This window comes from Bos grunniens, chromosome 25, assembly GCF_055505025.1.
Source record: "Bos grunniens cultivar Pamir isolate PY7600 chromosome 25, Bosgru_T2T1.0, whole genome shotgun sequence".
In the NCBI taxonomy this organism is placed as follows: domain Eukaryota; kingdom Metazoa; phylum Chordata; class Mammalia; order Artiodactyla; family Bovidae; genus Bos; species Bos grunniens.
In genome coordinates, this window is record NC_141189.1 from 4,230,800 (window position 1) to 4,255,820 (window position 25,021).

The 25,021-nt window shown below is 43.4% G+C and overlaps 2 protein-coding genes across 5 annotated transcripts; both read right to left on the bottom strand.

Annotated features, from left to right (window-relative positions):
• Positions 1-274: 274 nt before the first annotated feature.
• RBAK (RB associated KRAB zinc finger) lies at positions 275-13,475 on the bottom strand. 2 transcript variants are annotated; one of them, XM_086373829.1, is made up of 5 exons: positions 13,337-13,475; positions 12,303-12,360; positions 6,722-6,928; positions 6,439-6,534; positions 275-6,274 (listed from the first exon to the last, which is right to left on the bottom strand). In XM_086373829.1, exons 3-5 carry the CDS (start codon positions 6,741-6,743, stop codon positions 4,371-4,373), a joined length of 2,022 nt encoding a protein of 673 aa, XP_086229955.1. In that variant the 5' UTR covers positions 6,744-6,928; positions 12,303-12,360; positions 13,337-13,475; the 3' UTR covers positions 275-4,370. The 2 variants fall into 2 exon arrangements, with proteins under 2 accessions (XP_086229955.1, XP_086229954.1); XM_086373828.1 differs by having other exon boundaries at positions 6,802-6,928; positions 13,337-13,469.
• A 1,678-nt stretch (positions 13,476-15,153) lies between these two features.
• LOC147344740 (speedy protein E4-like) lies at positions 15,154-24,166 on the bottom strand. Of its 3 annotated transcripts, XM_086373835.1 has the most exons (8): positions 23,527-23,773; positions 22,642-22,841; position 21,986; positions 21,797-21,855; positions 21,034-21,119; positions 18,626-18,794; positions 18,370-18,476; positions 15,159-16,017 (listed from the first exon to the last, which is right to left on the bottom strand). In XM_086373835.1, exons 1-7 carry the CDS (start codon positions 23,633-23,635, stop codon positions 18,417-18,419), a joined length of 684 nt encoding a protein of 227 aa, XP_086229961.1. In that variant the 5' UTR covers positions 23,636-23,773; the 3' UTR covers positions 15,159-16,017; positions 18,370-18,416. The 3 variants fall into 3 exon arrangements, 2 of the variants coding, with proteins under 2 accessions (XP_086229961.1, XP_086229960.1); XR_015154239.1 differs by lacking the exon at position 21,986 and having other exon boundaries at positions 15,154-16,017; positions 23,527-24,166; XM_086373834.1 differs by lacking the exons at positions 15,159-16,017; positions 18,370-18,476; positions 18,626-18,794; position 21,986 and having other exon boundaries at positions 20,995-21,119; positions 23,527-23,874.
• Positions 24,167-25,021: the final 855 nt, after the last annotated feature.

Below are 25,021 nucleotides of genomic sequence, written 5' to 3' on the forward strand. Positions count from 1 at the left end.
TACTCCCAGCAAACCTCCCCCACTTCCCATGCTGAGGGTTTTTACGTTTTATGCTGCAAGGTCTTAATTAACTATATCCTTCACTCAGTAACATTTGCAGTTAACCGTGTATTTTACGTTCGTTGAAAGGATAACCTGAAAACTTAAATTTTTCATCACTTCAAACTCACTATTGTATTTGACCTCAAGGAAAGGCCACCTCTGTGACAAGGTGATGGTTAAGATGCACCCCAAATTAAGAAATATAAAAAATATTTCACCTGAGAAAACTGGAAAGGCTTACACACATCAGTTATTTATTGAAGAGGTTGTCCAGACCTATTTATATGTTCCAGATCCCATTTACATATGCCAAAGGGGAGCATGACAATGTATGTAATAGCCCTGTTCCTTTCCAAATATTTACTGAAAATATACATTATACTAAGCTTTGAGGTCACAATGTAGGAAATCTTAGTAGTGACCCTTAAAACTAAGAGTATTTCCTGCACAGTTATGCAAAATCCACCATTTAGTTCCTGTTATGCAGCATATTCATGTACATCTACAAAAATATGGCTAAAGGGCTGAGCAACAAAAATGGTAGACATCTTTGACTTTTAAAAATGTTTTATGGAAGTGTAATATACATGCAGAAAACACACATATCTTTGAGTGCACTGAACACTCAAGATAGTCAGCACCCAGATTTAGAAACCAATTATCACCAGCACCAGATAAATACTCCTTCTCACAAGCCTTTGCTGAAGCTGACTGCTATCCTGATTTCTAACTGCATAGACAAGTTTTGCCTGTTCTTATACTTTATATGGATGGGATCATAGTCTGTTTGCTTTTGTGTCTGGATTCCTTCACTCAGCATTCGATGTGAAACTGTTATTACCTGTGCTTATTGCTCATTCTCCTTGCTCCCTGGAGAAGGGAAAGGCTACCCACTCCGGTATTCTGGCCTGGAGAATTCCATGGACTGTATAGTCCATGGGGTCACAAAGAGTTGGACATGACTGAGCAACTTTCATTTTTCTCTTTGCTTTATGGTGTTCTCTGATGGAAACACCACTGACATTTAAGGTTATATTGCACAGGTGCCTTCAGAGTTGTTTTTCAGTTTTATGCCATGAACATTCCAGGACACGTCCTCTGGTGGACACCTACATGTACGATGGACACGTGCATGCATGACTGCTGGGCTTGGGTTAAAAGGGTAGACAGACAGGTTTGGCTCCAAGTGCCAGCTTTCCCAAATGGCTCTATCAGTGGGCTACAGCACCAGCAGTGTAGATGGGTTTGTTACATCCTTGCCAGAGCTTGATGCTTTTTTATGCTCTTCATTTTAGCCACTTCAGAGGTGGGCAGCAGTGCCACATGGGGTTTTAAACCTGCCTTCTCCACATTAGGAATTCCCTGGTGACCCAGATGGTAGTCTGCCTGCAATGACGGAGAACCAGGTTCAATCCCTGGGTCAGGAAGATCCCCTGAAGAAGGAAATGGCAACCCACTCCAGTATTCTTGCCTGAAAAATCCCATGGATGTAGGAGCCTGGCAGGCTTCGGTCCATGGGGTTGCAAAGAGTCGGACACAACTGAAGCGACTTCACTTCACTTCTCCAGATTACAAGCAAAAGTAACATACCTTTTCATGTGTTTATTCTCAGTGCAGATAGTCTCTTTTGTGGTGTTCAAGTCTTTCGCCCATTTCTTTTTTCTTGTAGATCTGTAGGAGTTCTTTTAATTTTAGATCAGGGATCAGTAACTACAGCCTGCTGGCCAAATCCAGACCTCCACCAGTGTCTGCAAATAGTCTTACTGGGACATCTCTGTTCAATGTTGAGCAGTCGTAAAGCAAACTGTCGCCCACAAAGTCCCAAATACGATCTGATCATCTACCATGCATTCTTCTACACTAGATTCTGCTGCCAAGTATCTGAATTGCAAAGTTTATTCATTTACATTTCATATGTGACTGCATTTCAACTGGTCTATTTTCTATTAAATTATAAAATTTAATCAATAAACCATTTATTGGAAACAATAGCCTTCCCCACATTACAACACATTATCACCTTTGCCAAAAGTGACTGAATTATGTACGGGTTTTCTGGAATCTCTATTATAGTTTCACTGATCAATTTGTTTATTTTTGTGCCAATACCACAGGATCATAATTCCTATGGCTTTCTAACAGCTCTTGATATCTGGCACTATAAGTCCTCTACTTCTATCTGTTCTAGAAGATAGCTTTGACTGTTACTGGTCTTTAAATTTTTCACATGAATTTGAGAATGCATTTCCATTTAAAAATGCATTTTAGGATCTCATTGAATATATGAATTAATTTGGGGAAAACTGACATCTTTTTAACACACCATTGACCAGGGGACTTTTGCAGAAACTAAAGCCTGTGGCATTAATAAGTCTCCAGTCAATAATGTGTTAAGATTGTCCTGGAAAGAATTAACAGGTGATATCCCACTGAATCTTCTGGAATTTTTTTTTCTGGACCCAATTATTAAAAATACAGTGTTATATAATTTCCCCCCTCAGGCACTTAAGGATTTCTGTTATTACTGTAAGTGGTATTGCTTTAAACTTTTCATTTTATATTTGTTGCTGGTATATTAAAAACCAATTTTTGCATAATGACCTTGTATGCAGGGATTCTGCTCATTTACTCAATTTTAATTACCTGAATATTCCCTAGAATTTTCCATGTACAAAAAGCATGTCATCTGCAAACAAGTTTTATTTGTAATCCTTATGCCTTTTCCTTCTTTTGCTTCCCTTGCTTCCCTGGCTAGGTCTTTCTGCACAATAGTGAATAAAACCAGGGACAGCAGATAACACTCTTTTTTTTTTTTTTTTAAATCATCTTGGGAGAAAAGTCCCAATATTTCACCATTCAATGTGCTGTTTGTTGTAGCAGAAGATATTCTTTATCCAATAAAGGAAGTTATTTTCTATACGTGGTTTGTTAAGAACACAAATGGATGCTAATTTCATGAGTCTCCTGCATACTAGATTACTTTTCAACATGATTAATTACACCGATTTTTTTTTTTTAATTAACGTATCCTCACATTCCTGGAGTAAGACCCATTTGATCACTCTTTTGTTATGTTTTTTCCAGAACCGTCTCTGTTATGTTAGCCCAGGATTCAGTCATGTGACCACTATAAACAAGTTAATAATAATCAGAATGAAATTATCATGACTGGTTTAGATCACTCAGGATTCACCCTCTGTGTCATGTAAAGTAATAGTAGATACCTAACTTCTTCCAGTGAGTAAAGAGGGGAGAAGGGACGCTGCATTAATCAACCAAAAATGACTGCTAGAAAGTTGCATCAATTTGTTTTAAAAATTCTGGAATAAAAGTCAGTACAGAAAGTAATGACACCAGATTCATATCAAATAAAAGCACAGGCAGAATTTCTGGATTACATCATAGTGGCAAACTGCACACTCAAACCTGTGGGTTAAAAAATGAGTGGCAGAAGAGACGGGCGTATTTTATAGAGTGTGAGCAGTATACCTGTCCTTCACCAAACAGACTAGATTCCAAGTGATCTATGTATGGTTTATGAAAATAGTATTTTTAAGTCTTTTTTGCTCCAGTGCAGTTGGAAACTGTACAAAAGTCACTGGCTTCTTTGTTGATGAAGTACTCACTAAAAGCCCATTTGAAAATGCCTCAAAAGAACAGAAAATTATGAGTTTTAACTATTTAGTACCTGTAAAACATCTCAACAATATGCCTACGTTAGTACATTTTGCCAGCTTAATAATCAAATAAGAATACTGCCTTTTCACAAATTATTGAAACCCAAACTTGCATAGGGTTGCATAGAATTTATCACATTTTGGAAATGTGAGAGAAACTGCCATGTACATATTTAATGCTAGAGTCCTCATTATCAACTCCAGAATATTTTAAAACTTCATTTTCTGCAGTGAAAGTTTATTCAGAGCTGATAGCTTCCAATACTGTTTCTATAAACATTAGATTTTATGTCAGAAATATGGCTTTTAGTTTAACAAGTGCCAAGATAATGTATTTTCCACATTCATTGCTTCAACAGATTTTGCCTCAGTATGGTTCCCTGATATGTAAATACAATTGGAATCCAAAATAAATATTAAATATTTATAGAGTTTTACTCTTGTATAAACTGTCTAGTTGTCCAATGAGTTGCTGAAAGCTTTGCTTCTTGTGTTTTTAGGGATTGGTCTTCGTGAACATTCAGGTTAGAATCAACCCAATGCCTAAACGCCTCATTCAGAAACAGGAACCCTCAGACAGTGGTATCTGATTCTCAGCTGGACTTGCCACATCCATTATGTGCAGAGGATTTTCTAGAATGAGAACTGACTTCAGAGGAGACTTCCCATGTCAAGTACATTCAAGTTCCCTCTCCTGTGAATTCTCTGATGGCTGTTGAAGGCTGACCTGTGGTGGAATTTTTTCCCACACTCATTACATTCATACGGCTTCTCTCCTGAATGAGTCCTGTAATGCACAGTGAGGTATGACTTCTGAGAGAAGACTTTCCCACATTCATTACATTCGTAGGGCTTCTCTCCCGAATGGCTTCTGTAGTGCACAGTGAGGTTTGACATCCGAGAGAAGACTTTCCCGCACTTGCTACATTCATAGGGTTTCTCTCCCGAGTGGATCCTGTGATGTATCGTTAGATAAGACTTCTGAGAGAAGAACTTCCCACACTCGTAACACTCGTAAGGCTTCTCTCCTGTGTGGACTCTCTGGTGTCGGAAGAGGGATGAGTTATGGGAGAAGGTTTTCCCACACTCGTTACACCCATAGGGTTTCTCTTCCGAATGACTCCTATAATGTATGGTGTAGTACGACAGCTCAGAGAACACCTTCCCGCATATGTTACATTCATACGACTTCTCCCCTGTGGGAAGCGGCTGGTGCCCATTGAAAGCTGAGTTTTCAAGGAAGGTTTTCCCACACTCACTACATTCATAGGGCTTCTCTCCTAGATGAGTTGTGTGAAGGCTGGTGAGGTGTGAGAGCTTCCCACACTCACTGCATTCGTGGGGCTTCTCATCTGTGTGTACTTTCCGATGTCTGATAAAGGCTGAGTTGAGGTTGAAGGTTTTTCCGCACTCATTACATTCATAGGGCTTCTCTTCTAAGTGACTCCTGTAATGGATAGTGAGGTATGACACCCGAGAGAAAAACTTCCCACACTCACTGCACTGGTAGGGCTTCTCTCCTGTGTGTGTTCTCTGGTGTGTGATGAGGGTGGATTTCCGGTAGTAGGATTTCCCACATTCATTGCATTTGTAAAGCTTCTCTCCTGTGTGGGTTCTCTGGTGGTCGCTAAGAGCTGACTTGCGGGAGAAGGATTTCCCGCATTCGCTACATGGATAGGGTCTTTCTCCTGAATGGTTTCTCTGGTGTAGTGTGAGATGTGTCTTTTGGCAGAAGGTTTTCCCACACTCATTACATTCATAGGGCTTCTCTCCTGAATGAGTCCTCAGGTGTTGTGTGAGGTGCAACTTTTGACAGAAGGTTTTTCCGCACTCATTGCACTTATACGGTTTCTCCTCTAAATGTGATCTCCGATGCACGGTGAGGGTTCCTTTTTGGCTGAAGGATTTCCCACATACATTACATGTGTAAGGTTTCTCTCCTGTGTGAGCCCTCTGATGTATAATGAATTTTGACTTTTTGCAGAAGGATTTTCCACACTCGCGGCATTCAAAGGGCTTCAAGTCCATCTGTGATCTCTGGTATATATTAAAATTCGACATCTGGATGAAGTCTGGTCTAGAATCATTCCACTCATAGCACTTCTCCCCCATATAAGTGCTCTTATGCGTAATAAAAACGGCTTCATTGTCTAAGGCTTCTGTGCATCCATTATATTCAAAGGGTTTCTCCAAAATACTAATTTTCTGAATACTTTCTTCATTTTGAGAACAGGCTTCCCCATTTTGATGAAATTCATAGAGTTTCTCTCCATACATTTTTCCACATTCATTACACTCATCAGGTTTCTTTCTTGCATAGCTTCCATCACTAATAATTAATTCTGAAGTAGATTCCAAAGTCTTCCCACATGAGATACAATTATAAGACGTTAGATTTAACGGAGCAAGACTTGTTTCCACGTTATATGTTTTATCAAACGCATCCTCTCTCTCCTCAGTCAGGGTTCTGCTGTTGATAGAAACAGCTTGCCTTGAACATTCATCTCCATTTTCTTGGATTCTCTCTATCAAGTCACCAACTTTCCAGACTTTTTCTAAAAAAGAATAAAGTTAAACAAATCTTGTGAATCTGAACACACCAAATTATAGGATTAGAGCAGTACTCAAGGGCCTCTGCAGGCTTGACTCTAGCTTTCGGGTCAATCTCCACACATAAAACTAAGTGACCATTTACAAACATCACATCCCACCACCTCACCTGAATGCTGCTGCTGTAGGAACTTGCTGTCTACTACCCATGGCTCTTCTCCTTGCTCCAACTTGATGATCACATTGGGTTTGGTGCTGTCATACCCTGTGAATGAGAAAGAGTCAACATGGACCAGCTGCTGGGTTCTGGGTCCCTAAACAGAACCTGCTGCCTCAGGAGCTGCAGAATAAAGTGTCTATTTTTGCACTTAATCAAAAATAGAGCCTTTCAATGGAGAAGCAAAGATACAAATTAATCTAACTGGTGCCCAAAAGGAATTAAATGGTCTTACTGATTTCCTCAAAGTCAAGCATAAAGTCTTTAAACTGTAAGCCCCCGTAGAGCAGCAACTCAGAAGGCAGTTCTCCTCACCCACGGAGACAAGGTGGCTGTAGTTCTCCAGCATCACGTCCCTGTAGGTCATCTTCTCCTCGGGGTCTAGCTGCTGCCACTCCTCCTGGGTGAAGTCCACAGCCACATCCCTGAACGATACTGACCCCTGTAATGGCACCACGATGGGAACTGGGTGACACGGACCTGACACACAAGGACAGGAGCTCACCCAGCTCACTGGGAAAGGTAACTGTGAAAAGTGAAAGCCTCATTTGTGTTAACAGATGTTGAGAGGAAAACAAGCCATGTTAGAAACACACTACCTTTGAGTTCTTTAATGTGCCAAAAAACAAAACTTTCAAAAAACTCTCAAACTGAAAGAAATAAAAAAGAGTTCCAACTTTGTGTTTAAAGTATCTGAGTTCTCTATCAGAGGATGAAGAAAGATGAAACCCTACTCCGGCTCAAAAAAGCTTACAGCCCATTGGGAGGCACTGGGTCAGTGAACATACGCATTCCACTCCCTGTCGTTCCCTCAGTGCCGTCTATGGGCAAGGCCTCTGCCTCCCACCTCTTCATGCTGGTGCAGCCCAGCAATCAGCCATCCTGGTTCAGTGCTTTCATCCTCTGGCCCCTCTGTTCTCACCAGTTACTTGGAGCCATCTGCTTGCCTAAGTTTTTTACTGCCTTCAAATGATATCTCAAGCATCTCATTCTGGGAACAATAAAATGTGTTGCTTGAATGACTGCTTGAGGTATTATTAGAGTGACACATACAAGGTGGAGAGTGGCCTACCAAGAGAGAAGTGAACCATTTTAATTATATGTTGGCAGCAAGGCTTTGCAGGTTCAGCTGAGTTCAGGGGGAATCCTCTGAATCTAGGGAATCCTCTACAATTCATAAGAAGTGGTGAAAGTGGAACTTCTATGCATTGTTAGTGGGAAGGTAAAATGGTGCAGCTACTATGGAAAACAGCATGGTGGCTCCCCCAAAAATGAAAAACAGAATTAACACATAATTCAGCAATTCCACTTCTGGGTCTCCACCCTCCAAAAAAAAAAAACGAAAGCAAGGCCTTGAAGAGATACTGTACACCCAGGTTCATAGCAACATTATTTACAAAAACTAAAAGCATGGGAAGAAAAAAAAAAGGCTAAAACACAGAAATAACCATCCATCGATGGATGAATGGTTAAGCAAAATGCGATAATACACACAATGGAATGTGACCCAGCTTGAAAAAGGCAGGAAATTCTGACGCATGGTACTACATGGATGACCTTTAAGGATATTATGCTGAGTGAAATAAGTCAGTCACAAAAGAACAAATACTGCATAATTACACTTAGATGAGCTACTCAGAGTAGTCAAGATCCTAGAAATAGAAAATGGTGATCGCCAGGGGCTGGGGAAGGGGAATGGGGAGTCAGTGTTTAATGGGTACAGAGTTTCAGTTTTGAAAGATGAGAAACAGATGGAGACGGATAGTGGTGATGACTGCACAACAACATAAATGTCCTTAAGACCACTATCCTGTACACTTAGAAATGGATACCATACTACATTTTGTCATGTGTATCTTCCCACGATAAAAAATGTGGAGGAAAAAATGCAGTGATGCTAAGGACACACCCTCACCCACTCCCTTCCACAGCTCTGCAGCCACCCCCTCCCTGAAGGAAAGAGGAATGAGGTGTGGCCACAGGTTAAGTGTGTTCACATTGTTGGTGCTGTTTAGTTGTTGTGTCCAGCTCTTCTGGGACCGCATGGACTGTAGCCCACCAGGCTCCAGTGTCCATGGGATTTCCCAGGCAAGAGTACTGGAACAGGCTGCCATTTCCTTTCCAGGGGATCTTCATAATCCAGGGATCAAACCTGTGTCTCTTGCACTGGTAGGTGGATACTTTACCACTGAGCCATAACTGATTAGAAATTATTTTCTCAGAAGATGAAATTTTAAAAAAAATCAAGAATCATCAGCTGAGAAAAACAATATAAATAAAAAATAAGCATCAGGATAAACAACTCAACAATGATGAAACCAAATTCATAAAGGAAAACAACTCACACTGACTTATATTTTATAATTAATTAAGCAGAATATTGCTTCCAGAAAATGAGAACATTCTGCTAAGAAACAGCAACTGGAGATACTTAGAAATTGAAGACTGGATTGTGGAATTTTAAAAAAATCCTGAAGTAAGAAGCTTGATTATCAAATGTGACACAGAATATATAACTTAGAAAATTTCTCTGAAAATAAGAAATTGGAATGATGACAGAAAAATCATAGGTATGAAAGCCAGAGCCAACATTTTCAGAAAGAGATTACAGAGGATGAACAACGAAAAATCATCAGAGATTCCTGAACCAAAGATCATAAAAATAAACAAACAAAATAAAACAAAACATCCTTAAAAGGGGCCATATAATCTGCAAAGAACAACACTGGGAGAAATGTAGATCAAGAAATATTCAGATAAGATTTCTAAAATTTTATGATTAGAAAATAAAAATGCTAAAGTTAAATATTAAAAAAAAAAACCAAATACTAGTTACCCTAGTTTAACTATAGCCCAGTCCAATATTTCCTGCCTGAAAAATCCCATGGACAGAGGAGCCTGGCAGGCTCCTGTCCAAAGGGGCTCAAACAGTTGGACCTGACTGAGCACACACATAGGAAGTAAAAATCTTCTGGGTTAATTTAGTTCAGAAGACAAGAAGTGGCAGGGGTTAGAAGACTGAGCAATCAAAAAAAAATAATAATAATAACTAAATGGGACATTTTCTAAGCATATCGTCTGGTTTAATATTTGGAAATTCATTAATACAATCTGCCATTGTAATACAGCGAAGAGGAAAAGCGTCACATTTCCAAAGGTGCTGAAAAGACCTCTGAAAATATTCAAATGCATCCTAATTTTTAAAAAAAAGACCCTCAAGAAAATAGGAATTGATGGATACTTCACTAAGATGAATACGTGTATGTGGTGGTGTTTTTCAGTTGCTAAGTTTTGTGGGTCTTTTGCGAACCCATGGGACTGTAACCCACCGGCTCCTCTGTCCATGGGATTTCCAGGCAAGAATACTGGAGTGGGTTGCCAATTCCTCCTCCAGGGGATCTTCCCAACTCATGTTGAACCCGAATCTCCTGAGTTGGCAGGCAGGTTCTTTACCACTGAGCCATTAGAGAAGCCCTGTGTATATATATACTCATACCCTACCATGCACAGTATGTGTGATATATACACATACAATCACATGTATACACTTTAAGTTTATAAACACATATTTATGCTTCAGTTCTCTGAGTTCTACAGTCAGGACTAATTTAAGGGGGAAACAATAGACACATTCCCACTAAGATTATACTAAGATTAGAAACAAGGCAAAACACTCATCATCTCCAATTAGAGAAAACAATTGCAGGCCTAACAAAAGGTCAGTAAAAGTATTTCTATTCACAGATAATATATTATACCTAGAAAACTCAGAAAATCAACAATGGAACTAAATCAGTAAGAGGAACTCTGTTAGATAACAGAATTTATAGTTAACACACATAAAAGCAACAGCTCTCATTACATAAAAAGGAAAAAGATGTAATTTGGGCATACATGCAGTTTACAATAGCAACAGAAATGTACAAAATCTATACTAGAAAAATTTAAAAACATTCCTGAAAGAGAATGAATGGAATGATTCTCTTTGTTCTTGGACAGGCTGTGAGGCATAAAATAAGATGTGCCTTAACCAAGACACATCACAATCCAATGGCTAAAAATCAGTAATAAAGAGAATAAACACAGCAAGAGGAGGAGGGAAAAAAAAGATTTTATATACAGAAGAACAAAGATAAGGATAACATCAGATTTCTGGTGGAAACCATATAAACAAGAAGCCACTGGAGGAACACATTTAAAGTACTGGAGAAAAAAAAACAACAGCAGCAATGATTCCTTTAAAAGGGAAGGTAAAATAAAGACATTTCCAGACATACAGGAGCTAAAAGAATTCATTACCAACTAGAAGAAGTACAGGGCTTCCTGGTGGTTCAGACCGTAAGGGGTCCACCTGCAATGGAGAAGACCTGGATCTGATCCCTGGGTCAGAAAGTTCCCTCGAGGAAGGGAACGGCCACCCACTCTGGCATTGTTGCCTGGAGAATTCCATGGACAGAGGATCCCAGTGAGCTACATTCCCTGAGGTCGCCTAGAGTTGGACATGACCGAGCAACTAACAGTATGGTATGGTCTAGAAGAGATATTAAAGAAAGTCCCCCAGGCAGAAGGAAAATGACAGCAGATAAAAATGTGGATCAAAACAATGCACCAGAAATGGGAACTATGCATTTTCTCTCATCACTTAAAACTCTTTTAAAAAGATAATTAAAAATAACAATGTATTATGGGATTGGTACAACCTGCAAAAATAAAATGCAACAACAGTGTAAAGACCAAGATGGGAGAAATGGAACTGAAGCTTCTTATACTCTAAGTGAAATAGTATATAACTTGAGTATAAACTATGATAAAGTTACATATTATAAACCCTAAAGTATCCAGTAAAATAACAAGTGTTCTAACAACCCAACAAAGGGTATAAAATGGAATCATTAAAAAAGTCAACTCAAAGGAAGGAAGACAAAGAAGATGGGATGAACAGAAAATAAAGACACCAGACTATAACCTAACTGGTTGTATTAATACTTACATTATATGCAAACTGCCTAAACACCCCAATTAATAGGAATTAATTGTCAAATTGGATAAAAAAGAAGGCCCAACTATATGCTGTCTTCAAATGCTGTATTTTGCATATAAAGATGCAAATAGGTTAAAAGTTAAAGGACAGAATAAGATATTGCACATCGCATGACTCAAAAGAAAACTGGAGTGGCTTTGTAAATATCAGATTCCATTTCACAGCATACGTTCTTACCAGGATGGGAGGTCACTGAATAATGACAAAGTGGCTAATGAATCAAGAGAACATAACAATCTTAAATGTTTAGGTATCTTTTAATGAAATTCATGAAGCAAAAACTGACAGAATTGCAATGACAAACAGACAAACCACAACCACAGATTTCAACAGCCCTCGCTCGTGACTGATGGGAAAACTGGCAGCTCAGCAAGGACACAGCACACCTGCACAACACTGACAACCTGATGTGGGTGACATTCACGGAACACTCAGAGCACAACAGGCAGCCTTCTCACGTGCACATGACATTCTCTAAGAAATGGTTTCCCCTTGTCGTCAACACAAATCACAGAAGGGGTGGATGGTATTTTCCTTTTTCTATAAAATCGATCATATTTGCAGCTGGATTCCAGGAGTCCTAAAGCATCATACTACTATACATGTGAATTAAACAGAGTCTAGATGCCAATCTGTCTCTGTAACGTGTATTTTACACGACAGTGTCTTTTATTTGTTTCTACCTGCCCATTTGAAAAATGTGGATCCTTATATACTTCCTTAAAGGCATTACAAAACGAAGTGTGAATATATATAAACAAATAGGAAAACTCACCTGGGATTCATTCATGTTCTGCTGCTCTTGGAAAAAGCTAGACTGTGAACCGGTGTACCTAGAGGAAGGGAAGCAATTACTTGAAGCCGTGAGTAACCTGGCCTACCTAGGCAGGAACCTCCTGGGAACATTCAGAAGAGGCTAAAGGGGTCCTACAGGAGAAACACACATCTGAAGCCCTGTAACTCCATCAGGTTACTCTCACTGGTGAGTGTAAACAGACTCACTTTTCAAACAGTTTGCCAGCATTAAATAAAAAGTGCAAGAAACAAACAAAAAACCACCAAAACCCCTCCCTGTGGCACTGTTTAAATACTCCGTTGTCTCTTTAAACTGATTAAAATCAAACATTCCATGGAAATGGGGAATGTGAAGCTCTCAAAAGTAGGATAAATGCGCATGAAGGCATGGCATTATAAATGAGCTGACTCAACCTGGTTACCGCTGTAGAGTTTTTGTTTGTTTGTTTTTAATTAAGAAAGCTGCAATACAGTCGGACAGAGCACTTGCCCCTGGAGTCTGATCTTGCTAACGATCCCACCTGCAGACCCAGTGACCTGGGACAAGTCACCTCCTCCCTCAACTGAGGCAGCAGGACAGACGCCTCGACGCACTAACTACACGGTGCGAGTCCACCAGGCAGAATCCGCGGAGGAGGGGGGCGTGGCGTGTCACCAGAGGCTTAGATTACAGGACCAAGTACTGATGAGTCTTGAGAGACACGTGCAGGATCGCCAGAAGGCGAGAGAAAGAGGAAGGGCGCCGGGGATGGAGGGAGGCGTGGACGCGGCACGTCCGGGCCAAGCCTGGGGCCCCCACTGCCCCAGGACACCCAGAACTCACAAGCCCTGGGGAAACCCAATCTCCGGCTGGGAGCAGCCGGCCCTGCCCTCTAGCCCGGGCCCTCGACCCCCGCAAAGCGGTCAAATCTTCTCAGTCGCTTTCTCGTGGGGTCCGGAGCGGGCTCCCCAAGCCCTGCTCTCCGAGGGGAGCAGGATGAACAGCCGCCTGGAGGCCGCAGACGCACCACCTACCTCGTCGGGACTCGCTGACCGGCCCCGGGCTCCCCAGGCTCTGGCCGGGGGCTGCTGCTTCGGCGCGCTCTTCTCTCCGAGTCCTTCCTCTCCGCCTCCCGAGGCGGCTGCGGGCGAGGAGATGGCTTTGGGCCTACGGGACAAGCTCCCCTCAGGCCAACGTCCCTCCCAGGGCTTCACAGTTCAGTGCGCAGCAGACGATCGGGCCCGAGCCCCGCCGCTCCTTAGCCGCCGCCGCCACCTGTCCGGCCTCTCCGACCCAGCCCGAGGGCTCCGGGGCTCGAGCTTGAGGGTCTCCGCTCCAGCCTCTGCCCGGCCCGCGAGAATCCTCGCGCGCACAGCCCGCGCCCGCTGGATGCCGGCACGGCGGAACGGCGTTCCAGCCCCGCAGGCCCCGGAATGCCCGCCTGCCGGAGGCCAGAGCCTGGGAACAAGGGTGAGTGGTGACCCGGGCAGCGACAGGAAGCGACAGAGGCGCCGAGGCAGTATGCGTGCGCGAACACGCACAGCGGACGAGACGCTCCAGCGCTGGAGGACGCCGGAAGTCCGCCTGCCAGAGCCCGCCCCCGGGAACCGGGCAAATACCAGGACTCTATTTCCCAGAAGTCTCCACGCCCCATGAAGTTAAGGGAACGTCTTAAATGTCTTCACCTCATCAGGTTGTGAAGAGGTGCTGTGTTGAGAAGATGGGCGTCTTGGACGCGGGAATCAAATTTCCTTTTAATTTAAGGGAATGTCTGTAATGTCACCGCTTCTTCAGGCATCTTGCCTTTTATGTCCTGGTGCCCTAATATTTTCCTTGTACGTGCTCAGTCGTTCAATCGTGTCCGACTCTTTGCGACCCCATGGACTGTAGCGGGACAGGTTCCTCTGTCCATGGAATTTTCCAGGCAAGAATACTGGAGTGGGTTGCCATTTCCTCCTCCAGACGGTCTTCCCCAACCCAGGAATTGAATCCACTTCTCTTGTATTGGCAGGCAGATTCTTTACCACAAAGCCATAATAATTTCCTTACCTTGAGTGTTTCAAGTCTTAGAATCAGTGTTCACAGACAACTGTGGTAAATAAGGGAACGGGGTTTATCATGTCTGCTTCTGATCGTTTGTGAGATATCTAATTAAAGTATTAATAAACAGAGCTTGGCAATAACAGAGTATTAGCCTAGGATACCTTCCTTTCCCTTCTAGGGAAAAAGAAATCTAGCTTTTCCAAGCCACTAAAAAAAAATATATATATTTAGTCAGCTGCCCTGGGTATTAGTTGCAGAACACAGGACTTTCAGTCTTTGGTGTGGTATGCAGACTCTTAGTTGTAGCATGTGGGATCTAGTTCTCTGACTGGAGAATAAACCCCAGGCCTCTTGCATTGAGAGAGCAAAGTCTCCTGGTCTCCTGCCTGGAGATTGATGGTGTTCATTTCAAATTACCAACAGATGAAAAGAATGTCGAACTGATCACTCACCCCAAAACCTGCTCTTCGGTATGTAGCCCCTTCCTCTGCTCCCTTTACAATCCTCAAGCAAAACCTGGGGACGGGAGAGTTGGTTTTTTGGGACATGAAGCCAACTTCTCTGCAGGGTTGCTGGCTTCCTCAGTAAAGCTGTTTTTCCTTTTACCCAACACTTGTCTCTCAGTATTGAATTTTTGAATGATGTGAGATCTGCCTCATCTTCGATTGCTTTTTCTACGTGGAAAATAATTCAGGATTATTTTTCAGAGTTAAGAAATGTGGTTGGATAATCACAACGCCATTAAGCAACATAACATCTAGTTTGACTACAAACAGGCAAACCAAACTGGTAATGACCACACACATAATGAGTGTGAAAAGAGTTTCATCTTTATTATATTTCCCTAAAAGCTACACAGCATTATCCTCTTTAATAATCTAAAATTACATACAAACATCTCAAGACAAGTTAAAAAAATTACAACTGAATTTTCACAATTCAATAATAAGGACTTTAGAAGTTAAAATTTATGTTTACAAAAATTAGGAGGAATGACCCACCTAGCTGTAAGTAGAATCGATATATTATGTAAATATAATAGATTAAAAATACAAAAACCTCTTGAAAATGTATACAAAATTGTATTTACCTATACACAACAGCTATAATATCCATCACAAAACTTTCTAGGAATAACATGTTTTCAAAACAAAGACTATTTTGAAACTATTTAAAGTAGATATATAAAAATAAAATATAAAAATAAATACAATAATTTTACAGGCAACATTCTCAAAATAAGCCAGTGATGATGGCAAACTTTGAGTCATCTATCATGATGCTTTGGCTCTAATTTTATATTTTAAAGTAATTCCTTCCTATTCCAAGCCCCTACATTTCACCTTCACATGAATCTAGATTAGGGCAAACTAGTGTATAAAAATGGGGCCTCCAACATCTAACTCAGGGGAGATTTGAATTAATCCAAAAATTGGGGTGGTGCCTTAGGAAAGAAGAGAATCTGAAAAAAACCTTGATTTCTTATTGTCCCAAAGACTCCTGGAAGCACACTCTGCTCCTAGGAGTACGACTGAAAACTCTCTTCAGTTGAGTCTAGAAGATGCTGGGTTCTTTCCCATTATCTGCACAGAGGCTTCTCTTGTCCTTCCTTGTGGCTGTCATCAGTGACTGGATTGACTTTCCCTTGAAAATCCACATCTCCTCTGGTGATCTGGAAGTGAGAGAGTTAGGGTGTCAGATTTTGAAGTGGCAACTCTCCAGATACAAAGATCATTTACGAGCTTTCCTGCTGGCTCAGTAGTAAAGAATCCACCTGCCAATGCAGGGGACATGGGTTTGATCCCTGATCTGGGAAGATCCCATGTGCCAAGGAGCAGCTAAGCCCATGTGCTACAACTACTGAAGCCCGAGCACCTTAGAGCCTGTGCTCCACCACAAGAGAAGTCACTGCAAGGAGAAGCCACACACCGCAACTAGAGGAAAGCCCTCACAGCAACAAAGAACCAGCACAGACAAAAATAAGTAACTAAGTAAAATTATTACAAAAAGATTATTTACATTCTCAGTCAATTCTAACCAGAGTTTAGGCTAATTAATAATCCCAGTTTTACCTCAAATTCTCCATTCTAAACCACAATCCTGAACCAGTGTTTTCAAGTGTGATTCTTGCACTTTGGTAACCCCAACTCCAGAAATGACTGAATACACCTAAGGTCAGGCCCTGGAATTTGCTTTATGGCCAAGATTCTAGGTGATTCTGCTCAGGGAGCTGGCACTCAGAGAACGCTGCCGTAGTTTTAACTCACCTCCATCCTTTTGCACCACTCAGAATCTGAACTTTCAACCATGCTAAAAACATTACTAAAAAGTCAACATTATGAATCATAAGACCGGATGCCTGATCCCTAATCCTAAGCCTGGATCCTAATGTTTAAATAATACTCACTCCTAAACTTGGTTAGTGTTATGGTCTGAATGTTGTGTCCCCCTAAAATTCTTATGTTGAAATCATAAACCTTAAGGTGATGGTATTGGGCTTCCCCAGTGGCTCAGACGGTAAAGAATCTGCCTGCAATGCAGGAAACCCAGGTTCCATCCCTGGATCAAGAAGATCCCCTGGAGAAGGGAATGGCTACCCACTCCAGTGTTCTTGCCTGGGAAATCCTATGGACAAAAGAACCTGGTGGGCTATAGTCCACGGGGTCTCAAAGAGTTGGACATGACAGAGAGATTAACTACAGCAAGGTGATGGTTTTCGCAGGTGGGGTCTTTGAGAGGTTATTAAGTCATGGGGTAGAGTCCCCATGAATGAGATTACTGTCGTTATAAAAGAGCCCATGGTTTTTGTTGTTTTTAACCCACTCTGCTGCTGCTGCTGCTAAGTCACTTCAGTCGTGTCCGACTCTGGGCGACCCCATAAGACGGCAGCCCACCAGGGTCCCCTGTCCCTGGGATTCTCCAGGCAAGAACACTAGAGTGGATTGCCATTTCCTTCTCTAATGCATGAAAGTGAAAAGTGAAAGTGAAGTTGCTCAGTCGTGTCTGACTCTTAGCGACCTCATGGACTGCAGCCTACCAGACTCCTTCGTCCATGGGATTTTCCAGGCAAGAGTACTGGAGTGGGGTGCCATTGCCTTCTCCGTAACCCCTCAGGCTGTAGTTTTTTTTTTTTTTTTTTTGGCCACACTGCACAGTATGCGGAACTTCCCAACCAGGGACTGAATTCACGTGCCCTGTATTGAAAGCACAGAGTCTTAACCACTAGACCTCCAGGGAATATCTCCAGTCTGTAGTATTTTGTTAGTGAAACTCAAATGGACTAAGACAGTTTATAATTTAAACCAAACCTTTGCTTAATTCTCTGCCCACATCTATAACTCCATTGGTAGATCATAATAAGCCAGGTTGAAGATAGCCTTTCTTAACCTTCACTGGTTCTGATAAACTCCCTTGACCAAAAACTTGAGGTGGGAAACGTGTCATTGTACAAGAGGAGTGACTGGTCCAGGAGTGGTGAGTCAGAGGAAATAACCACAGGTGATCTGGCAATAAGGAATTTGAAAGTGAATTTGGATGAAAATAAAGCTAGTCATAATTTCTCTTTTATCATTGACCGTGTAGGTTGTTCTAACATCCTATTTGTAGACATTGACTTCATGGAAGATAAATTCTAAGAGTCGCTATCCCGAGGGATGAAAGGCCACAGATGAATTAAAAAGAGAAACTCAAAACACAATATATGGAAAAAATTAGAAGTATTCACTTTTCACAAAAACCAACATCCCATCAAAGCTGTTATTTGGACCCCATTGTTTTGGGTGAAATGATTGCAGCCAAACCCATGCCTCTGTGACAAGTAGTTTTCCCCGAGGCCTGGCACCCACGGACCCCACTGTACTTGCATCTGTATGTGGTGGTCAGTCTGTGGCTGGGAACTGAGTCAGCATCTGGCTGTGTGCCCAGCTGGCCTAAGTCACAGGATGGAAGGTGATGGTGGTCCACAGTTGGAATCCTCAATGAACAACACATCATTCTGCCCACATCTGCGAGGACACAGACCTACCTTTCCTTAGGCTGGTGATCTCAGGCCCTCGTGGTCCTGGGGGACCCCTAGGGCAAGAGGGCACGATCTCGATCCCACACCCAGAGCTTCGGGTGAAAAGCTTGGATCTGCAAAGATGAACAGTCCCTTGAAATGATGATGCCTCTCCAAGTCGACCCCTCACCTCCCCTTGTCCAGCCTCCAATTCTTTCCCCCAATCCCCATGATCCCTCCTCTCCTCACCACCCTCACTTCCAAGCCCCCACAGCCCACCCACCTTCTCACACTCTTCCTGTGTGACCCTCATCTTCCAGTTCATGGAACAGATGAATTGGAAAACCAGTTTGTGGAACAAGGGACGCTGGGAGTGGTTCCTTCCATAGAGGAACGAAAAGATGATCTGTTTGTGGGCCTGGTTGTCCTCTTCCATCTTACTGGCCAGGTAGCTGAAAAGACATCAGGTGGCTGTCAGGAGCAGGACAGGAAGGGCCTCTGCCTGAGGTCAGCTTTCTAGAAAGGATGAGGGCTGCGCATCTTCACACAACCTTCCCAGCCCTCCCCAGCATCCCTGGTCATCAAAGAGCCACTGCTGGGCAGGACCTTCAGAAGGGCATCTCTAACGCCTTGTTGGTGAGGATGAAATCCCAACCTCTGTTCCTTTCCTTTGGTTTTATGTGCACACACCTGACTCCCTGGGTTGTAGGTACATGTACAGTTCCTGAGGGCCGGAACTGATCTATTTCTGCATTCATCCCTTTCCTACTAAATGATATGTTTAGGGCTTGGCTCTTATTGACGCATTAGTTCAGCAGCCCTTCTTGAGTCTCTCTTCCCATCACCTCATATCCCCCAGCACACTGTTGTCGTTTAGTCATTAAGTTGTGTCTGACTTTTTGTGACCCCGTGGACTGTAGCCCCTCAGGCTTCTCTGTTTAGGAGATTTCCCAGGCAAGAATACTGGAATGGGTTGCCATTTCCTTCTCCAGGGGATCTTCCTGACCCAGGGATCAAACCCAAATCTCCTGCATTGCAGGTGGGTTCTTTACCGCTGTGCCACTAGGGAAGCCCCAGCCACATAGGGTGCCCTTTATAAGGTTTCACTGAGTGAATGGAAGAATGTTTTATAGCCAAATGCCATACAGATTACCTTGGAGATTCACTATAACAAACCGTTGCAAAATGAAAAGAATTGTGCTGAGGAAAATACCAATGCATTGGTATTTTGACAAGATCTACCTTCCCCAGTGGTTAGTAATGCAAAACATCACATTATAATAGGATTTTAAGGAAAGTGTTAGTAGGATGCAGAAATTAGGGAGCTCAGGAATCATGAAGGTTTTGGTGTTTGAACTCAAGGATAAGGTCATTTTCTTCAGATAAATGTGTGTGGGAAAGATATCTGGAAAGAAAGCATAAGGATATAAAATATAAAATAGAGGGAAGGGCATTTGGAGGGAACAGTGAAACAAAGGAATAAAGAATCCGGACATTAAGCAAGGGTGATGGCAACTGTCAAGAGGGCTGACTTCCAACCCTGAACTCTGGCCTTGATTTTGGTGAGTAATTAGCCAATGAACACAGGTCATACCCGTGTCTTTGGAAGAATATTCAGGCAAATAAAGCCGACTGGCTTGGGGGAGAAACTTGGAAGAAACATAAGTGGGGAGGGTTTTACACCTGATTTCAGCTGTGTAATGAGGACCCCAGTCGTGGCCTTTGTCATGGGAACCCAGAAATGGAACATGGTGACACTTGGTACTGATGTGGGAAGGAGTGAGACAGAAGAATTCAAACTGGAAATGAAACTCTCAAGCCTGTTTACTTGGGGGCAGGATGGTGTCAGTTCTTTCTTCCTCTCCTCTTAGCAGGATTTCTTTGTTTCCTTCAGTCTTTTGACTGATATTAGGGTTTGTTTTGACAACAATATAAAAAACATACTTCATATATATATATATATATATATGGATCATATATATATATGATTTTTTACTTTTATCTAGTTTTTTTTCACTTTTTCTATTTTATATTCAGTCTTCCCATTTCATTTGGTTTGTGTTTTCTAATTTCTCCATTTCGTTTTTTTTGATGTTCTGTCTCAAGACTTTATCAAGTGTAGTAGAAAATCTTTTGCATACATACATGTGTATATATATATAAATCATATGTATATATAGCTTAGAAAACTTATGAATTTTGGCCTAACTAAAAAATTTATGACATTTTGACTATATTTGTTCGACTTAGTATGAATAGAATGCTAGATTTCTCATTAAAAAACAGACAAGCAACAAGAACCAAAGATTTACTGTATAGCCAGGGATTGACACGGGAGCCTGGTGGGCTCCAGCCCTTGGGGTCACAGAGTTGGACACAACTGAGTGACTAACACAGGGAACTATAGTCAAAATACCTTGTAATAACCTATAATGGAAAATAATCTGAAAAAAAATGTGTATATGTATAACTGAATAAACTTGCTGTGTACCTGAAACACGGTAAGTCAACCGTACTTCAATTACTATAAGGAAAAAAACATACTTCAAACAGAAAGCACTCCACCATAAACAGTACAAATAGGTGTGTTTGTTTTTTTTTTTTTAAAGATGAAAGGGACGAGCCCCATACCTCTCCCTCCACCCTCCCAGGGTGCTGAGCATTGATGGGGAGATAGAGCAAGCTACTCACAGAGCTATGAAGAAATGGATCCTCCGGTATTGCCAGAAGAGGAGGCTGGCTCGGCTGAAATAAGCGATCACCATCGCCAGGAGATACTGATGGACAGAAAGAAAAAACAGAGAGAGGTCACATCCCAGAAGAGGAGAAACAGAAAGGGAGTGGCAGGACTTCCCGGGCGGTGCTGTGGTAAAGAACCCATGTGCCAACGCAGGGGACTCAGGTTCCATCCCTGGGTTGGGAAGATCCCCGAGAGGTGGAAATGGCAACCCACTCCAGTCTTCTTATCTGGAAAATCCCCTGGACAGAGGAGCCTGGTGGGCAACAGTCCGTGGGGTCTCAAAAGAGTCAACATGTCTTAGCGACTAAACGGCAGCCACAAAGAGAGGGAGGTGGGGACTGGGTGGTGCCCCTCGGAGAAGAGCCCCCGCCCCATTTTGGGTGAGCCTGATTATTCGGAGGAGGAGAGGACGCAAAGTCCACGATGCTCCCAGGACAGGGGCTGTGGATTTGAGGGCAGCCAGCACTGGATGGCTTTTGATGAGCTGCAGCAAAGATGAGTCTCCTCTGAGCAAAGCGGGGGATTTAGGTGACCACCACCAAGTGACTCGCCTGGGGCTCAGACCCCAGAGGACACCTCCAGGCCCCCGGAGGGGGTTGCTGACAAGGCATCAGGTTGGAAAGGGGAGTGGAAATCTGGGTTTAGAGAGTACCCCCACCCCACCCAACCCCAGACAGGTGCTGGAGCAGAAATCCCTCTCAGTGGATGACTCACCTTATCAGATACCTTCAGGTTTCTGTCCCAGGCCAGGAATCTCTTAACGACATGATCCTCTGTGAAAAGAGGGCAGATGTTAGACGATAGCAACAGGGCTGCCAGGAGAACATTCCAGAACAAAGAGGGAGAACGATACCTCCAATGGGGAAATTCTGGAATGTGACTCAGGGGCGGGGGAGAGAAGACCCTTCACTGGATGGGAAAGGGGGTGATTCCCCTTCTAGGGCTAGCAAATGAGAGGGACTGGTGCCCCTTCATTATGCATGCACGTACCACTGCAGAAGCCATCAAGTTATCACAATTTCTCACCTGACAGTCATGTCAGGCATGTAGATTCAAACAGCCTAGATTCAGTCAGGGCTAAGAATTCTCAGGGGTGCAGCTACCAAGTTAACCTGATCTTACAAGATGATCATTTCCAAGACTGATCTCTGCTGTGCTGTGCTGTGCTGTCACTTCAGTCATGTCTGACTCTTTGCCACCGCATGGACCATAGCCCACCATGCTCTGTCCATGTGATTCTCCAGGCAAGAATACTGGAGTGGATAGCTTTTCTCTTCTCCAGGGGAATCTTCCCAACCCAGGGATCGAACCTGCGTCTCTTGCACTGCAGGTGGAGTCTTTACCACTGAGCCATCAGTATCATTTCTAAATCTAATCTAATTCTGCCTCATTCCTAAGTGTCCCTGGTGAGTAATCAGTACCGAGTCCCCCAGGGACTGAGAGCTCATCAGCTAGCAGGGAGTTCCTCTCCCTTGGAAAAATGTAGTTGTTAGAAGTTTTTTTTTTTTTTTTTAATTATAGAACAGGAGGTTGTGGGGCTGATGGGGAAGGGTCCTTACCAAGCACCTGTTGAAGATCACGTGGTGTTCAGGCAGCACCAAGAACACCTGCTGTTTCTTCAACTTCGTCCTGAGCCCACTCAGCGACTTCACGATCCAGCTGTCCTGGGCCTCGTCCTCCGCCTCTGCTCCAAATGCCACTGACCACTTCCTCTTATAGCCAGGGCGCCAAGGCAGGGAGCTGGAGCTGGCCCAGAGTGCTGAGAGAGGAAAAGAGGGTTATTAAGCTTTTGATATGAAGCTTTTGTCTTTGGAATTCAGCCACTGGTTCCCCAAGCCCTAAACCATTCCCACTCCTATCCCCAACTCTCCCCATCCAGTCTCTCCAGGCTCATAGATTGTTGTCCTTTCCGTCTTTCTCTGTCGATATCCACCTACCCCTCCCCCCATTTTGGGGGCCATTTTTCCAGTTTCCCATCCTGAAAATCTCTTCCTCGTGGCAGATAATTTCTCCCACTGTGTTGTTCTAGTCGCCAAGTCATGTTTCTCTGTGACCCCATGGACTGTAGTCCTGAGGCTGCTCTGCCCATGGGATTTTCAGACAAGAACACAGGAGTAGACCCAAGTCTCTTGCATTGGCAGGTGAATTCTTTACCACCGACTCACCAGAGAAGCAATTTCTCCCACTCAGGAAAAAAAAAGGAACCCTCCCTTTGTTTCCCCAGCTCCTTTCTCTCATCCTTGGATCTCAGGTCCTAACCTCCTTTCTTGCTTCCCAGGTTTTCTGTGTCTCCAGCTCCTGTCCTCTCCTCCCCAAGTCTCTGACTTTCTGAATATCTCCTTCCTTCCACACTCACCTTATACAGGAGCTCCTTCCTGACCTCTGTACCCCTTCCTCCCCAGTGTTAACCCCCTGAAATTCCTTCTCGTGTCCACCTCCCTCACCTGAGGGTCCTGGGCTTTCTTCACTGACAATCATCTCCATGGGGAGCCCCAAGAAACTGGACTCGGGGCTCAGGTCCTCAAACTGGGAATTCAGGCAACAACTGGCCATGATTTCTCCCGAACTCTTCTTCCACACAAACTAGACTCTGTTCTGTCTCAGCTCTTCTGGATCCTGGCCAAATGCAAGCGTGACGTCCCTTCTTCAAGCTGAGGATGAACTGGGAGTGGAGGAGGATCCGGGGAGATGCTGTTGTTCACCTCTGCTGTTGAGCACTATGGGAGCCTGCTCTTCCAATCAGGAAAGTCAGAAGCCTCTGACGTCACTGGTCATTCCAATCTGGCAACCAGCTTGAAGAAAAACACAAGTAAGTGTTTGACCGAGGTGTCCACTTCTCCTGGAGATTAAGGGGAAATTGTATCTCCTGCTGCTGACCCAACTCCTGACCATCCCCCAAAACTTCAGGTGTGGGATTCCCTGTTTATCCCTTGCCCACAGGCTTGCCCTTTTTCAGGGCACAACTGAATGGTATCAAACACTTACGTTGTTGCACAACCATTGCCACTGTCATCTCCAAAATGTGTTAATCTTCCCAAACTGAAACTTTGTCCCCCTTAAACACTAACTCCCCATCCTCCTCCCCCAGCTCCTGGCACCCATCCTTCTACTTTCTATCTCTTTGAATCTGACCCCTCTAGGGAGTTCATAGAAGTGGAATTGTATAACATTTGTCCATTCATATCTGGCTGATTCACTTAGTGTAACATCTTCAAGGTTCACCCTTGTGGTAGCCTAAATAAAAATTTCCTCCTTAGACCCCCAAAGCTGGTGTGGATGGTACACAATAGGAAAAAGGAAAGAAAACCCTGGATCTGAGGTCATTCTGATGTATCCTAAGTGCAATGGGAAACCAATGAAGGAGAGGAGCCACAGTTCAATTTGCATCAAAAGGGAAAAAATTAATGTCGCCTGCTGTGTTAATGGGTGGGGTGGAGGGAACCCCCTGGTGGTCCAGTGGTTAGGACTCTGTGCTCTCACTGCTGAGGCCCTGGGTTCAACCCCTCGACGGGGAACTAAGACCCCACAAGATGTGAAAATGGGGTGGAGACTTAGCAGGAGTTGGAACTAGGGAGACCCAGATGTGGTTAGGAGTTGAGGGGTGGGTAAGTCCAGAAAGGGGATGTCTGAAAAGATGGAGAGAAGTCATCAAGTTCCAGGCATCTGGAGGAAGAGCCAGCAGGTCTCTTCGGGGGATCAGACATGGGGGAGGCTGGAGGGCTGTAGTCCTGTGCCCTCTGTGTTCCTGTGCGTGCGTATGCCTCTTCTGCATGCAGGTCACTTCAGTTGTGTCTGACTCTTTGCAACACTATGGACTGCAGCCCACCAGGCTCCTCTGTCCATGGGATTCTCCAGGCAAGAATACTGGAGTGGGTTGCCATTCTCTCCTTCTTGACCCAGGGATTGAACCCGCAGCTCTCACATCTCCTACTTTGGCAG

Excerpts from the sequence above, each read along its gene's own strand:
- RBAK (XM_086373828.1), bottom strand. Across the intron at positions 6,535-6,801 it reads CAGCCACCTTGTCTCCGTGG|GGTATGACAGCACCAAACCC; the intron begins GTGAGGAGAACT and ends TCTCATTCACAG. Across the intron at positions 6,275-6,438 it reads CCTACAGCAGCAGCATTCAG|AAAAAGTCTGGAAAGTTGGT; the intron begins GTGAGGTGGTGG and ends ATTCTTTTTTAG.
- LOC147344740 (XM_086373835.1), bottom strand. The coding sequence starts at position 23,635 with ATGGCCAGTTGTTGCCTGAATTCCCAGTTTGAGGACCTGAGCCCCGAG. Across the intron at positions 22,842-23,526 it reads AGAAAGCCCAGGACCCTCAG|CACTCTGGGCCAGCTCCAGC; the intron begins GTGAGGGAGGTG and ends TTCCTCTCTCAG. Across the intron at positions 21,120-21,796 it reads ACCTGAAGGTATCTGATAAG|TATCTCCTGGCGATGGTGAT; the intron begins GTGAGTCATCCA and ends TCTGTCCATCAG.